This window comes from Oncorhynchus kisutch, linkage group LG6, assembly GCF_002021735.2.
Source record: "Oncorhynchus kisutch isolate 150728-3 linkage group LG6, Okis_V2, whole genome shotgun sequence".
Lineage (NCBI taxonomy): Eukaryota > Metazoa > Chordata > Actinopteri > Salmoniformes > Salmonidae > Oncorhynchus > Oncorhynchus kisutch.
In genome coordinates, this window is record NC_034179.2 from 60,836,707 (window position 1) to 60,853,260 (window position 16,554).

At 46.7% G+C, this 16,554-nt stretch overlaps 1 protein-coding gene across 1 annotated transcript in view; it reads left to right on the forward strand.

Annotated features, from left to right (window-relative positions):
- Positions 1-1,031: 1,031 nt before the first annotated feature.
- prr12b (proline rich 12b) overlaps positions 1,032-16,554 on the forward strand; it is a 31,943-nt gene continuing 16,420 nt past the window's right edge. The window contains exons 1-5 of the mRNA XM_031827052.1: positions 1,032-1,314; positions 7,219-7,373; positions 8,893-9,054; positions 9,194-13,578; positions 14,781-14,978. Of these exons, the coding sequence (XP_031682912.1) occupies positions 1,232-1,314; positions 7,219-7,373; positions 8,893-9,054; positions 9,194-13,578; positions 14,781-14,978 (4,983 nt within the window). The 5' untranslated portion in view covers positions 1,032-1,231. The remainder of the gene's footprint in view (positions 1,315-7,218; positions 7,374-8,892; positions 9,055-9,193; positions 13,579-14,780; positions 14,979-16,554) is intronic.

The following is a 16,554-nucleotide window of genomic DNA, read 5'->3' on the forward strand; positions in this document are numbered from 1 at the left end:
CTTTTCCATGGTGGCATTCATATCTCTTTGTGCTCACAACTTCAAGTTGGGAGACTTTTACTCTCCCAACTGAGTTGTTTTTCACCCTGCCAAAGGCTGTGCATCTGTTGAAGCTCAAGAATTTTAGAATGAAAGGCTTGTAGGGAAACTATAGCAATGTTACTCCATCAAATAGAATAACTTCTATGTGCTTGGAATGGAATTCCATATGCTTGCTAGCTAGCTCATTTTACATGAGCGTGACAAAAGTTAGCTACTAGTTATCTAAAAAAGAAAAGCCAATTTACCCTTTTGCCCAAAACTTTTGTCCTTTCTCAATGTTATGCATTTGAGTGACGTTGTGTATTTGGTTATCACCCTCCTTCATCTGATTGGTCGTGTAGGCGGGCTTTCTGAGCCGGTTAGAGATGATCCAATCGCTGATTACTTTTTGTCCATCACGCCTGGCAGTCTCCGACTGAAGTATGCTGCGAACAGAGACCCGTCAAATAATTCCATTTGATTCGTCAGGCACGCACGGTGTATACGAGTGCATTACGGTCTGGGAACATAAATTCTACACAATTAGTGCAGATCTAGCGCCCACTATCGGCTGCCTATGCTACCAATATTAGGGAGGGGGTGTGTGTAAATGTATTTTGGAGAGGGAACTGGCATGCCAAAATATAAACAATAGACACTGTCGCTATAATATAATCGCCACATTTTTTATATATATATATATATATATATTCCAAATAAATTTAGAAATGCAATACTTCAACAACGTAGGGGACAGGGGATTGTAAAAGAGCGTACATCATTCTAGAGTGAAACATGGGCACCAAATATTTTGCTTTGCACAGCCTGGTTTAGGCTACGCGCTAGCATCAGCTGAATCGCTGGTGGTGCCGAGAAGGACAATAGACATTGAAATATATAGTGAGTTGAAGAGGGGAGGGAAGGAAGAAACCGGATTTTTGTGGTGGTGGTTGGTGTGACCCCCCACCCACCCCCTCCTTCCCTCTGTATCCTCCATATCCCCCTCCTCCTTCTCCTCCCCTCCATTCCTCTCCCCCTCCGTGCTGGTCTCAGTCTTGAGGACTTGCTAGTGAATCGGGAGAAATAAACAGACACTGAGCAGAGGGGGAAAAAAGGACACAGGGAGTGATAGCGTGCGAGAATTTAAGACATCTCCTCCCTCCCCTACCCCCTCACTATCTCTCCATCTTCATCTCTCGTCTTTTCTTTAATGGAAAGAAATTATCCTGGTACTGGGTTCGGTGATTTGGGCGCTGGTACGGGATGGAGTTACGAGAGATCGGCCAAGGCAAGGTAAGCATTTGTACCCGTACATGTGCGCCCTCATACATTGGATGCATAAATATGCTAAGCTTGCTGTAACAATGCCCATGCCGATAGAGGCAATGCAATCTGTGCTCCCTCTATCGCTCCGATTATATATATAGATTACATTGTTTGCAAGCGCCAGATAGGCTATAGCAAGGCTATCAGTATTGTCATTAACAAGATGGGGGGGGGGGGGGGGTCTTGAAGATGCAAGGAACGCGATTGAGAGTTAATACGCGATACGGAAGGTAGACCGAGACAGAAAAAAAGAGGGGGGAGAGGGGCGAAAAGAGGGGGGATGGGTTGTACTTGGGAGGATACAGCTAGCTTTAGCTGGCTAGTGAATAATCAGAAATGAAGAAAAATAATCATGTAATGATATTTGCAAAGAACTTTAGCATTTTTCACAATATTCCACAATTATATGAATGCATACGGGGTTGTCTTTACTAATGCATTGATTGCGTAATACGTTTACAAAGCAATGGTTGGTGCTAATTAGCTATACAAACCAAATGTATTTGACGATGCAAAATGCAATGTTTGTAGCTAGGCTACTGTCGGCAGATTACTGTAGCTAGCACACTGTCTACAAATGAAATTGCCTTTATGCTAGAAATGGTGGTGCTGCAGGGTTGCCTTTTCATCGTCTCGCATTCTCGCAAATACACTGTAGGATGAGTGTAGGCTAAATCAAATCAAGATATGCAGCTATCATCAAACAATTAAGAGTAAACACTTTCCATAACTTAAGCTAATAACAGTGACAATTTAGTGACAGCTAGCTAGTGAATTGTAAGGTATTTTAATTAACACACTCTGCAAGCACGAGTACATTAAATCCCATTATTAAAGCAGCAGCAGTTGCAGCATGGATGTTAGTGCAAATGTTTTTCTATATTGGGATAATAACTCCAAGATAGCTTTAAGCCTATAAATTGTATTGATGGAAACTTGAATAAATTGGTAACGGTACACCGTGTGTAATACAGTAACTGTCTTAACTTCACTCTCAAGTTTAGGTGATAGGCGTATTATTAACAGGTGCAATGATAGGTGTATTCCTTTTTTGTGTGCACCAACTGCATTTTCATTCATGCGAGAAAAACCTCTACTAGCTATAGCCATTTTGGGGTAAAGTTAGCTAGCTTAAAGGTTACAGGTAACTGTTGTCCTTGCTAGCTAACGTTAGTTGTTCTGTTCAAGTTAAATTATTCTGCATTGACTCAATGCTGCAGGTCTTTGGCTACAAAGTAAAATGTATAAGAATCGATCATAAACACCAACGAATGTCATTAGCTAAAACGATGGCTTGTGTGATGTTTGCCAGAACTCACTACCCAGCTAGCTAACTCATGTTATGCGGTATTGAGAGACAGTTGCTTAACCGAACGTTAGCCAGCTAACATTAACGCGTTAGCTACTGGTAAAATATCTCAAATCATCTCTAATTTCCGTTAACGCATGAATTAAAACGGGAATGATATATCATGTAAGAACGTTATTAATGTAACGAAATGTTACCATGTTTGACATTGTGTGTCTTAAAATGCCCAGTCTCCTGTGTTTTTAATGAATTGGGGCCTACTTACATTTCAAAGGCTACGCACATTACCAGTCGTCGCCGGGACAACCAAATCAATCTTGCTACAGAGTACGTTTACATGTAGCAACAGTGTAGCTCGCAGTAAACACCAGTTTATTTGGATAAATTGTTTTTAAAACGCAGATACTGTGAAATTCCCGATTGGCGATAAGATTTCATATGAGCAAAATACCATTGCATAATGGTTGTAAGGGACATAACTCTCAAGTATTAGTCCCACAGGCAAATAAATGTTGCATTCTGACTGAGCGTGTGCATGGAGCAATTGCATAAAGCCCTAACCGTGCCCTCTATTACAGTGTCATTCACTGGTAGTGCCACTTATTATATTGTTCTTATAAAGTGTTACCATATTTTCTATTTTGGGCCTGAATACTCATTGGTTCCACAAAGATGCAAATGATCAAATCACTGCAAAAACTATTTCAAAGCTATAGTAAATGCTTATGCAGAATAGGCTATTGTACGTAACCTTGGTAACTGAGATACCTACAATGTTTTATGTAGTCTACTACTGTATTTTATCTTTGAACCAAGGAGTATTTGGTATATATATATATATATATATATATATATATATATACACACACACATATGTTCTTTTGTGGGTCAGCTGATCTAGCCTAGCCAGCAGTTTTTTTTTTGATGGCTGAATCCCAGAGTCAAGGGCATCTCCAAGCCCACAGGCAGATTGATGTAGTCCTGGTGTTCTTATGATGACCTCATGCTCCCTAATGTGGGATTGTCTGGCTGCCTTTATTGAAAAAGGTAAATGAACAGAAACTACTACCACTTTACTGTTCTAGGGTAATGAACCTAACCAACATTGGATGACAGTTAAAAAATATTTTATCTTCAGCCATATTAATTGAAGTGAATACGTTTATAGAAACCTTTTATTTTAATGTGCAATTAATGAACGTATTCCAATATGTAAGAGTCATTTAATCAGTTGTATGATTATATGAGACTGTATAGTGGTTACATCTATTTTGGTATCATACCTGGACATGCTTGCAGGTAGCCTTGACAACATTTTGGTAGTCTTGCCCATTTATAGTCTGAATCATATTGTATTGTAAATACAGCGGAGTTCCAAAAAATGCCCTCTGCTGCACTCAACTAACCATAGCAATAATACCAGTAGAATACATTTGTTTAGCTCAGAATCTCCATACCAAGCTCTTACCAGCGCTTACTAGTACCAGGCATGTCTGTAGAAGACAAATGTCTAGTGTATTAAACTACTGAGCCTATTATCATCATACACCTGCCTGGACGGAACAGCAGGGTGAAATGAACAGTGGTTGATTGCGAAAGCAGTCTTAATGAAGGATTAATAGCTCCCCCTCCTTTATTCATCCCCTCTTTCACAATCTTGAGGACTGCAGCTCACTCCATCATGGTTATATGGCCCGACAGAGAGTTGGAGAGGAGGGGAGGGGGTGGGAGAAGAGATGTAGAGGAGAGAAGAAAAGGATGAAGGAATGGTTGAATTTGGAGGAGAGGAGATGTGGAGAGGAGAGAAGATGACAGGTTGAAGGAGGAGAGGAGGTGATGGAGAGAGAACAGGATGGGAAGAGATGGAGAGGTGGTGCGCTCATTTGAAAATTGCATCTGAGCAGTACAAGAGATTAGCACTCAACTAAATACATACTATTGACTCATTTGCTTAGCCCATTGAATTCTCAATTTACATATATTCTGGGAAAGTGGAAGTACTGAACCTGACTGCGAAGAGATGGAGAGGTGGTACGCTATTTCTCTGGTTCTAGAATATAGTGTCTAGTTCCAGAACCATTATTTTCAATGGAACCAATTTCTTAAACATAGAAATCGACATTTGGGGATTATGGTTTAGTTTGATATTTTAGCACCTAGCCATAAATATTTCTATTGTTAACATATTATAAAGATTTCAGTAGAATATATGGATGTGTCAAACTCAAGAATGCTGAACACGCTGACGTGCCATATTTAGAGAAAATTACCCCTGATTCCTGAGTCAGATAGTGGCGTATGCTAACCGAGCCGTGGCTAAACTTAGCACGGCTGCAGAGGAGGAGGAGGAGTCAGCGACCGATACACTCAGACAGTCACCACGCTTTTATCAATGAAATCACTATGGGTCTCGCCTCATCTCGCCTTTGTTGTCCAGTCATAACCGCTCGCCTCTGCTGCTAGCTTTCTATGCATGACTGGGGAACAGCAATTCCAATCAGCTAAGGTGGCTAGTCACAGTCACATGATTGGTTGAATGGTGACAGAGTGGTGGCCAATCAACATCACATTACACTGAAGATAACCAAAGGGTGATATGCCGGTTTTCTCGTTGGAGCAAAAAAGACTGTCCTCTCTCCTCCGTCCTCTCCTCCGTGACCCGGAAACCGATGAGTGGTCGAAGAGTGTAAATTCGTTAGCAAGCAAACAGAATTACAGTCCTCCCCTCCTTGATGTCCTCCTTTTGGCAAGGAAGCACAAGTGTATCCTACCTGAGTCATTCATGGAAATGTTTTGAAATCTGCCAAACCCCCTTTAAGAAAAAGCATGCAAACATTTAAAAATAATATGATACTTATCCTTTTATTGATAAAAGGTTGTGCACTAGCTTGATCGTTTTGGTCAGTTTATACATTTGATTTGGGATTCCGGATTCCAACCTGTAAACTTGATTTGCCTGATGACGTGCGATTGGAGAAGGAGAGTCTCATTTCATTACAAGCCATTTTCGTCGACTTTCCATCTCCTTGCCGCCTCTCCTCAATTACCTTTGGCGAGAGAGGACAGAGGAGAGAGGACGCAGGAGGCGAGCACATCTAATTGATAAAAGACCATGGTTATCGGGCAGTTCAACAATAGAATCACTGGACTTCATAAGTAAACAGTTAATAATAACTGTCTTTATGCATAATAGTTTTGAGTGTATTCCACATGAATGAATGAAGGAAATACTATAATTTAAATGTAGAGACTACACTGCACTGTAGTGTGGTGACTTCATGAAAATGCCCAACCTTTGATTTCTTGACTCTATGGAGGTTTTCTGTTCTCCGAGACTGACTGCATCTTAAAAGGTACCCTATTGCATCCCAAAATGGCACCCTATTCCTACATAGTGCCCTACTTTTGACCAGGCCATTTGGGACACTGTCTCTGTTTGGGTGTTGTTTTTCCCCTCTGTGCAAGTAAGTGATTAGAAGTGGGAGTGATTGTTGAAAATCATTATTTTCATTCAGATTTTCATGTGAATGTTGCTCCCAGTTCTATTTAGCGGCTGATATTGATGAGCAATACCTTATTTTGAGTGTTAGGTTACCCTGTGTAAAGTGCAAGACTGGCTCATATTTTATGGTGTGGGCTGGAAAGGGCGATATTGACCTTATACAGTATGCAGTATACCTAAGTAAACAACTCTACAAGAGAGTATAGGTAGATTAGAAAAGTAATCCATCACCAAAGCCTGGGAGACACTGTCAACCGGACTAGAATGCATTGTTGTTGTTTAGGCTTGGTGGTTAGAACAGGATTTTATCGATGCAGAAAGCCTTGCTTTTGCTGATTCCCTCACACTACTACCATTTTGTTGGATGTTTACAGTTGTTTTGTTTGGGAAATTAACTATTTCTTTGTTATTTGATAACATGATGTGTTATGTAGAATTCTGTAGGCTTTCAAGAAAATAGCCTTATCTAGGCCTAATTGACGATGATGGGTTATCAGTAATATCCTGTATGCACAATGCTTCTCTTGCCTCACTATTCGTATACAACCTGCAAATTCAAATCTTGACCTCAGTCAGTTGTACTGCTTTTTTGTTGTTGTTCTTCTCCTAGTAATCAGGGACTGATTTAGACCTGGGACATCAGGTCGGTGCAACCAGGTAGACAATAAAACCAGCAGTACTCTGGACTTCGTAGAGTAAGATTTGAATACCCCTGGTATACAACATGAGCATCCCAATTCGGATGTATCAAGTCTGCAGCACTTCTGGTTTTCATAATTGATTGATTGAATGACTATTTGACGATTGAAAATAAATATAAAGTCAATGCTGCCTGAGACAAAATTACATACATTCACCCTATAATCAGAGACTGATTCCGACCTAAGTGAGTGGACTCTCTGGCCAATCAATTAGGCTACATTAATCAATCAATTATCTACCAAAGAGAAAAGAAAAACAGCTGTACTGCAGATCTCGATTTAGATATCCCCGATATAGAAGAATAATCCAACTTTTCATTAATTAATGATTTCTCACCCCTTCCTCCCTTTTTCCTCAGCCTGGTGTATGGGAGTTCTAGGTCCTCTCATCCGGACTCAGAGCTGCTCCATCGCCAGGCTTATGGCACCCCCCACCCTCTGCAGGGCTACGCAACCAATCACCACCCTGGCAGCTCTGGACAGGGCGGGGCATGGGGGGCTGGGCGGAGTCTAGGTAAGGGGCCGGGCTAATATGAACCTTGATTCAAATGTGAAATTGAGGTCTCTGCATGATGCCAAAAGGTTGTCATATAGAATGTTAGAATACCTGTTATTACAGTACAATATTGTCTTAACCTATACACACAGTCAGGGATAGAGGTCGACCGATTATGATGTTTCAACGCCGATACCGATACCGATTATTGGAGGACCAAAAAATCCGATACAGATTAATCGGCCGATTGAAATTTATTTTTATTTTTATTTGTAATAATGACAATTACAACAATACTGAATGAATACTTATTTTAAATGCAAAAACAAAGTGTTGGAGAAGAAAGTAAAAGTGCAATATGTGCTAACGTTTCAGTTCCTTGCTCAGAACATGAGAACATATGAAAGCTGGTGCTACCTTTTAACATGGGTCTTCAATATTCCCAGGTAAGAAGTTTTAGGTTGTAGTTATTATAGGAATTATAGGACTATTTCCTTCTATACCATTTGTATTTCATTAACGTTTGACTATTGGATGTTCTTATAGGCACTTTAGTATTGCCAAGTGTAACAGTATAGCTATAGCTATAGCTATAGTCCCTCTCCTCACTCCTCCCTGGGCTCGAACCAGCAACATAATGACAACAGCCATCATCAAAGCAGCGTTACCCATGCAGAGCAAGGGGAACAACTACTAGAAGGCTCAGAGCGAGTGACGTTTGAAACGCTATTAGCGCGTGCTAACTAGCTAGCCATTTCACTTCGGTTACACCAGCCTCATCTCGGGAGTTGATAGGCTTGAAGTCATAAACAGCGCAATGCTTGACGCACAACGAAGAGCTGCTGGCAAAACGCATGAAATGAATGAATGTTTACGCGCCTGCTTCTGCCTACCACCGCTCAGTCAGATACTTAGATACTTGTATGCTTTTATGCTCAGTCAGATTATATGCAACGCAGGACACACTAGATAATATCTAGTAATATCATAAACCATGTGTAGTTAACTAGTGATTATGATTGATTGTTTTTTATAAGATAAGTTTGATGCTAGCTAGCAACTTACCTTGGCTTACTGCATTCGCGTAACATGCAGTCTCCTTGTGGAGTGCAACGAGAGAAAGGCAGGTCGTTATTGCGTTGGACTAGTTAACTGTAAGGTTGCAAGATTGGATCCCCTGAGCTGACAAGGTGAAAATCTGTTGTTCTGCCCCTGAACAAGGCAGTTAACCCACCGTTCCTAGGCCGTCATTGAAAATAAGAATGTGTTCTTAACTGACTTGCCTAGTTAAATAAAAATATAAAAAAATCGGCAAATCGGCGCCCAAAAATGCCGCTTTCCGATTGTTATGAAAACTTGAAATCGGCCCTAATTAATCGGCCATTCCGATTAATCGGTAGACCTCTAGTCAGGGAGCATGTACATTTTTCTCTCTATCAAAGTGTTTTTGTTTAGACTAGACTGTTGTTTAGATGAGTCACTATAAACAGAAAAATGTGTGTGATTGAGTAAATGCTTTTGTGTCTATGTCCTCTAGGCTTATCTGGGCTGTTTGATACTGGGCTACACCATGCCAGTCCCTCTGGTCCAGACCCATCTGTCATGAACCTGATTTCAGCACTGGAGTCCCAGGGTCGGCAGCCACCCCCCTCAGCCTCCTCCCTCCTCTCCCAGTTCCGAACACCCTCCTGGCAGACTGGTGAGTGCAGGAGCCAGTCTTGAGTCATGTTCAAGTACAACTGAGTCGTGTTCATCATTTTCTAAGTGTTATGAAGGACAGCAGCACATTTATAATAATATCTGTTACTTGTCTTTCCCTCTATCTCCATTTCCCATAGCGATGCACACTCAGCCAGAGCTCTTCATCGGGTCTGGCTCCTTCCCCTCCTCCTCCCTCTCGGCCTACCAGCACCCAGCCTCTTTCTCTGGGCGGTCCTTCCCTGGCGCCTCGCTCTCCCTCCAGGACTCCCCCACCTTCAGCCCCACGTCCAACGGCCTCCTGTCCCCCCATGACCCCCTGCTGCACATCAAGACGCCCTCGCAGTCTAGCCTGGGCTTCGACCGCTTACTCTCCTCACAGGGCGCCGCCTACCGAGGGTCGCAGGACCCCACAGGCCCGCCGCAAACCTCCTCCTCAGGCCGCCACTTACCCCCTCCCCAGTTTAACCTGCTGTCCTCCCAGCTCCAGGACCAGTCCTCCCAGTTGTACAATGCCTCTGTGTTCTCATCGGCACCCGCCCCCCCCCCGCCCCAGCCACCCCAGGAAAGGGCCACCCCCCGGCAGGACAGCGTGATCAAGCACTACCAGCGCTCTTCTCCGGCTCAGTCCCAGCTCTCCTCCTCAGCCCCCCACCCCCTGCAGCACTACCTCAGCTGTGGGGCATCGGGTTACCAGCAGATCTCCCACCACCGGCATGGAGGGGTGTCCTGCAGTCCACTGGGAGAGCAGAGCCCTTCAGCAGACCCCAAACCCTCCCCCCGGTCAGACCAAGTGTACCGCCCCATCATCCAGACCCCGTACACCTCCTCAGCCGCCTCCTCGTCAGGATCAGGTGGAGGTCTAGGGAAGGGGGCTAAGAACTCCAGCTCCAGTAGCGGCTACTCCTCCTCGGGCTCCTCGTCTTCCCGAACCCCCCACACCCCGCCATCAGCCTCCTCGTCCTCCTCAAACTCCAACCCTAACCCTTCCTCCAGCTCCTCGTCAGCCCCATCCAGACAGCAGCCCCCAATTCAGTCTGCGCCCCCTCCCCCACCTCCCCCTCCAGTCTCCTCCGCCCCGGCCCAGCAGCCTCCTCCTAAACCCTGCCTGTCAGCATACGGGTCCCCTGTGGCCCCCGCCAAGCCCACCGTAGGCCTCCCTGGACAGACACCTCCCCAGCAGCAGTCCTACTCCCCCAGCCAGCCCCCTCCCTCACACCTCCCCTCTCACCAGCCGTATGGGGGCTTCAGCTCCCCCCAGGCCCAGGACCTGACCTCTGGCCCTGGAACTTCTGGGAAAGGGTATGGAGGACTGGGGCCAGGAGGCCGCTCCTTCTCTGCCGAGGTGGTCTACGGGACGGACTCAGGATACAGCTCGCTGCCTACCTCCCTCGGGGGAGCAGGCAGTCCCTCGTTGGGGTACGGTGGCCCAAGGCACTCCCCTGCCCTCCTGGGGTCTGGGGGGGGTGGAGGGTCAGCCGGCAGCGGGGCAGGGACCGGGGCAGGTGGAGGTGGTTCAGGAGGTGGGGGTGCAGGATCAGGTGGTAGCAGTGGAGCTGGAGGAGGCAGCTCATACCACCTCCCTGACTCCAGCCCCTCTCCCTCCAGCAACTCTAGCATCATTCGACCTGGGCTGCACTCTCCTGCTCCCGCCCGCCCTGCCCAGTCCCCCGGGGGAGCCGGGGGGAACAAATACCTATCCTCCGTCCTCTCCCCTGCCTTCCTGTCCTCTCCGCAGGGCTACCCCGACACCCGAGGCCCCCAGCCTCAGTCTTACCACCCCACGCCCCCCAAGCCCAAGCCAGACACCGACATGCTGGGAGTGGAGCGCTCTCAAGACGAGGAGGATGACGATGACGATGACTTCCTGATCCAGCACTTGCTGCATGCCCAGAGCCCTGCGCCTCACCCGTCCCAGCACCACCCCCAGCAGCAGCCGCCACAGTCCATCCCTCAGGCCAGGGATGGGGGCAAAGGTCTGGCCTACGACCTGAGTAAGGCCTCTGAGGAGCGCTACCACCTGCAGAGTGTCATCCGCACCAACAGCGCCACCAACAGCTCGGTCCCCGGTACTGCAGGTAACGTCAGCGGAGGTGGCCTGGAGAGCCAGTTGGAGATGTCGCTGAAGAAACAGCAGCAGCAGGCCAAGAACGAACGTGGGCTGTCTGGAGCAGGAGCCAGCGGAGGAAGGGGGGGGGCAGACTCCCTCTCCCACCCCAACCCGCACGTTCCCTATCCGCAGCAACACGACTCCCTCGGCTCAGTGGTGCACTATGGCAGGAGCGACCCTTACTCCCAACACCCTCACTCCCAGCACCCCCACCATCCCTCGCAGGCCCCCTCACACCCCCAACACACCCAGCACTCCCGACACGCCCACCCCCACTCCCATGGCCACCCTCACATGGAGCTCAAAAAGCCTCCCGACTCGTCCGAGCTGCCATACCTGCGGAAGACACCCGAACTGCAGCAGCAGCCCCGACAGTCCCAGCCCTCCCTTTCCCTCATGGACTCCCCTCCAAACCAGCCCCAGCAGCCTCCCTCTGCCCACATGCTCCAGTCTGTTCTGTCCCACACTACCCGCAACAAGATGGACACCCAGCAAGCTGCTTCTCAGCAGCAGCAGCACTCCATGAGTCAGCAGGCCATGATGGGGGCAGGTGGAGAGGCAGAGCCTGGGGGACAAGCAGGGGTGGATCCCCAGCCCCAGTCTCAATCCCAGCTGCAGCTTCAACTCCAGTCCCAGGCTATGGAGGCCCACTACGGCCAGGCCAGCCAGAACTCGGTTTCTCCACTGGACATGCTGGAGCGCACCCTGTCTCGTGCCAACAGCAGAGACAGTGGAGGGGCCGTGGAGCGAAGTGGGGTGGGGGGAGGAGATGGGGGCAGTGGTGACGGACACAGGCAACAACAGCAGCAGCACAGGCTGCCGTCTCATCACCACTCCCAACAAACTGCCTCCAAGCTTCACGACTTCCTCTCTGAGCCAGACCTGGGAATAACCACGCCCTCCCACCTGCACCACCTCAACCCACACCACCCCCACGTCCATCACCAACAGCAGACTCACCCGCACCACCCCCTCCCGCACACCCATGCCCACCCCCACTCCCACCACCTGGCAACCAACGCAGGGCCCCAGCAGCAGCAGCCTCCGCCCCATCAGAGGGACCAGGAGCCCCAGCTCTGTCAATCCCAGTTGGACCAGCTCAAAGAGCACCAGTTTGACACTGTGAGCCCTGTGGGGAAAGCGGGCCAGATCCAAGGCCAGCAGCAAAGGTTTGTGCCTCTGACCTCCATCTGTTTCCCAGACTCCCTCTTACAGGATGAGGATCGCTCCTTCTTCCCCGGCATGGAGGATATGTTCTGCTCTGACGACTACTCCAAGTCGAGCTGCGCCGGGGTTCCCGGGGCAGGCCAAGGGGTGCAGGAAGGTATGTCTGAGGCACGTGTACAGGGACCAGACAGCATGGAGGACGTCAAGACAAGTGATGGAGGAGGTGGCTATGACATGATGGGTCACCATGCCGACCAGGGGTATGGGTACTGCCACAGCCTCACGGAAACAGAAAACAGCACCATGCATCTGGACCTGGACTCTCTGAAAACCCATGAGCTCCCGTCCACTGTGAACACAGAGCAGCTCGGCCTCATCCAGTCCCAGACCCCAGGCCTTGGCTTGGGGGTTCCAGGGGGAGTTCCTGGGGACGGCTCCGCCAACAAGATGATTGGGGGTACGGGCGTGGGTGGAGGTTCTAGTTTGGCCGGGCTGACGTCGCCCATCTTCTGCTCCTCCCGACCCAAGAAGCTGCTGAAGACCAGCTCCTTCCACCTGCTGAAGCAGCGCCGCGACCCACAGCCGCAGGCCAAGAAGAACTACGCCCAGGAGTATGAGTTCGAGGATGACGAGGACAAGGCTGATGTTCCCGCTGACATCCGCCTGAACAGCCGGCGGCTCCCTGACCTCCTCCCCGACCTGGTGTCCAGCTGCAGGAAGGCTGGAGGAGGAGGGGCCTCAGGGGTGGGCTCCCTCAGCCCTCTGATGGGTGACCTGGACTTCTGCCATCCGTCCGGCTACCCCTCCCTTGGCCCCCCTCCCCAGCTCCTACCCCACGACGGGCCCAAGAAGAGGGGCAGGAAACCGACCAAACCCAAACGTGAAGGGCCGCCTCGGCCCAGAGGGCGCCCTCGCATACGCCCCCTCCCGGAGCCGCCATACTGTAGGGGGCTGATGGGAAATGTAGGCGGGGAGACCCGCAGGGGTCGTGGGCGGGGTAGGGGGCGTGGCAGGAAAGAGGAAGGGATGATAGAGATGCACCGAGAAATGAACAAAGTACCCGACCTCCAATATCAACAACAACAACAACAACAGCAGCAGTTCCACCAACAACAGCACTTTCAACAACAGCAGCACCAACACCATCACCTCCAACAGCAGCAAAATATACAACCTCAACAGCAGCAGCACCTACAACACCTTCATCAACAGCATCCACAGCACCAGAAACCTTTCAAGCCTATCAAGGTAAGGGAGACATGAGCAGAGTGATATCATGTTTAGATAGCGAGTTGTATGGACTCCGTAAGTGCCTTCAGAAAGTATTCATACCCCTTGACTTATTCCTTATTTTGTGTTACAGCCTGAATTATACACACAATAACCCATAATGACAAAGTGAAAACATGTTTTTAGAAATCTTAGCAAATGTATTGAAAATTAAATACAGACACATCTAATTTACATAACTATTCACACCGCTGAGTCAATACATGTTAGAACCACATTTGGCAAGGTTTACATCTGAGTCTTTTGGGGAGAATCTCTAAGAGCTTTGCACATCTGGATTGTACAATATTTGCACATTATTATTTTTTAAATTATTCAAGCTCTGTCAAATTGGTTTATAATTACGAGACAGCCATTTCCAAGTCTTGCCATAGATTTTCACGTCGATTTAAGTCAACTGTAACTGGGCCACTCAGGAACATTCAATGTCTTTTTGGTAAGTAACTCCAGGAAATATTTGGCTTTGTGTTTTAGGTTATTGTCCTGCTGAAAGGTGGATTTGTCTCCCAATGTCTGTTGGAAAGCAGACCAAACCAGGTTTTCCTCTGTGCTTAGCACTATTCCGTTTATTTTTAACCCTCAAAAAACTACAAGTGCTTGTCGATGACAAACATACCCATAACATGATGCAGCCACCACCATGCTTGAAAATAGGAAGAGTGGTACTCAGTGATGTGTTGTGTCCATGCAACTTATTGTGTGACTTGTTAAGCACATTTTTACCCTTGAACTAATTTAGGCTTGCCTTAACAAAGGGGTTGAATATTTATTGACTCAAGACATTTCAGCTTTTCAGTTTTTCTTAATATGTAAATATGTCTAAAAACACAAATCCACTTGGACTTTATGGGGTATTGTCTGTAGGCCAGCGACACAACACCTCAATTTAATCCATTTTAAGTTCAGCCTTTAAAACAACATCATTTTAAAAGGTCACGGGGTGTGAATACTTTCTGAAGGCACTGTAAGTAATCAGTTGTGTTATTTCCTCTCTTATCCCACTAACTCTATACCCCCCCTCTACTATCCCTATACACCACACTTCAACTATCCCTTTCTTTTTCCCCTCACCATTCCCCTAATACCCTCATTCTTCATTCTCTCTTTTCCTCTTTCCCTACACCCATCACTCTCCTCCATCCCCTCTTTACATCTCTCAGATCAAGCTGCCTATCCCCTCTATGTCTCCCTCGGACTCCTTGCTAAGGACAGACTCCCTGTCCAGCACCGACCCGGTTCTCTCTGACGGGTCGGTGGGCTCGGCTCCCTCCCTGGGCCTGAGTCCTGGACCCACTGCTGGGATGGACATGAACATCACCAGCCAGGAGAAGATGAAGCAGAAAGTTCAAGCCCAGGAGGTGAGTGCATCTGCCTTTGTCTTTTTTGGGTTCTACCTGCTGTTTTTTATTTGGTAAATCGTACTGTCGTGTCTTTGGCTATGCCGGATTAATTGCTATAACATGCTATTCTATAAAATAATTAATATCACCTGATTGAGCTAATCATGTAAATGTAATTAACTATAGAGTCGGGCACCATGAAATAATATTTATAGAGCTGTTATCTTCCGAATAAACTCTTAAAGATTTAGTAATGTTTTACATCAATAGCAGTCAACATTAATCGTCATCTTACTTCAGTCTCATAATCTGAAAGTTGTAAATTCTCGGTTATCTTTAAGAACCCTGGCTAACAATTTGAATCAGCAATACAAAATTGGGTTTAATTATTTATTTACTAAATACCTAACTAATCACTCAGAATTACATAAACAAAGAATGAATTATACCTAGATAATTCTTTACGTCATAGGAAAACGTCCCTAGCGGGCGGAACAGATATGACAGCTTGTTACCCAAAGGAAAGGGGCGGGTTTGAGTGAAAGAGCGGGAGACTGGGGAACAAAGGGAAGAAGCTGTGCTATCGTAAATACAGTATCTTATGCATTCTAAATTACCGCCCATTTGGAAAAGGAAAATGCAATAAATATTTACTCTGAGCTGCGCTTCAGTAGGTTGGTGGTAGATGGAAGACTGTGTTGCCAAACTGAGTCCTCTGAAGAATGTCTCTGGTGGTCACTTGGATAAGTTGTAGTAACGTCGTTGTGTGGTAGATGGGATACTCTGTCTGTTCCTTCCTAACCTGCGTTTTCAGCTGCGGTCACTAACTAAACGGCTAGGAGGTATCACTTCTGTCGTGAATAAGAGTTCAAAGTTCATACCATTCGCAACCAAAGCTCATGCTGATGTTGGCTTCGTTCTGTAGTTTTATCTGAACCATTCTGACATAGGATCATCATCCTACCTCATTGGAACAACGCATGTTGTCGTCAAGAGCTTATATAGGAAGGAAGAGGAGGGTGTGTTTGAAAAGTTTTATTACCTCTGTCTCTTCACGTGGGCGGGCCACTGAGTGAGCAGCCCTAACTTAATGAAAACCCACATCTCACATTTTAGAAGCTAAAATCACATTTCATCCCATCACAAATAATTTCATATTCAAACATTTAAATTGAACAACAATTCCATGTGACTCTGATAACTCTGATGTGTAGACTTTCCACTGTAGAGTTTATGTCATCTTATCATTGATGAGAATGTCTCAGATGACAATCGAACTGACATCATATTCATTAAGTACCACTGCATATGTTCAATTGTTCCGATTACCAGAATATAGTTCATTTCCCCCCCACCTTCTGACATTCCCAGAATCTCTATGTTAACCAAGGGGTTTTGCAAATGTAACTTTAGTAGGGTAGAGAGAGGAAAAAGGGGGGAAGAGGTATTTATGTCTGTCATAAACCAACCCCCAGGCCAACATCATGACAGTACCTATTACATTATTGTTTGCTTTAATGTTTACATCACTCACCATCTGTTATTTTGACCAGTGTTCAGCTTTATCCAAACTTATTTACCACTATATGTACAT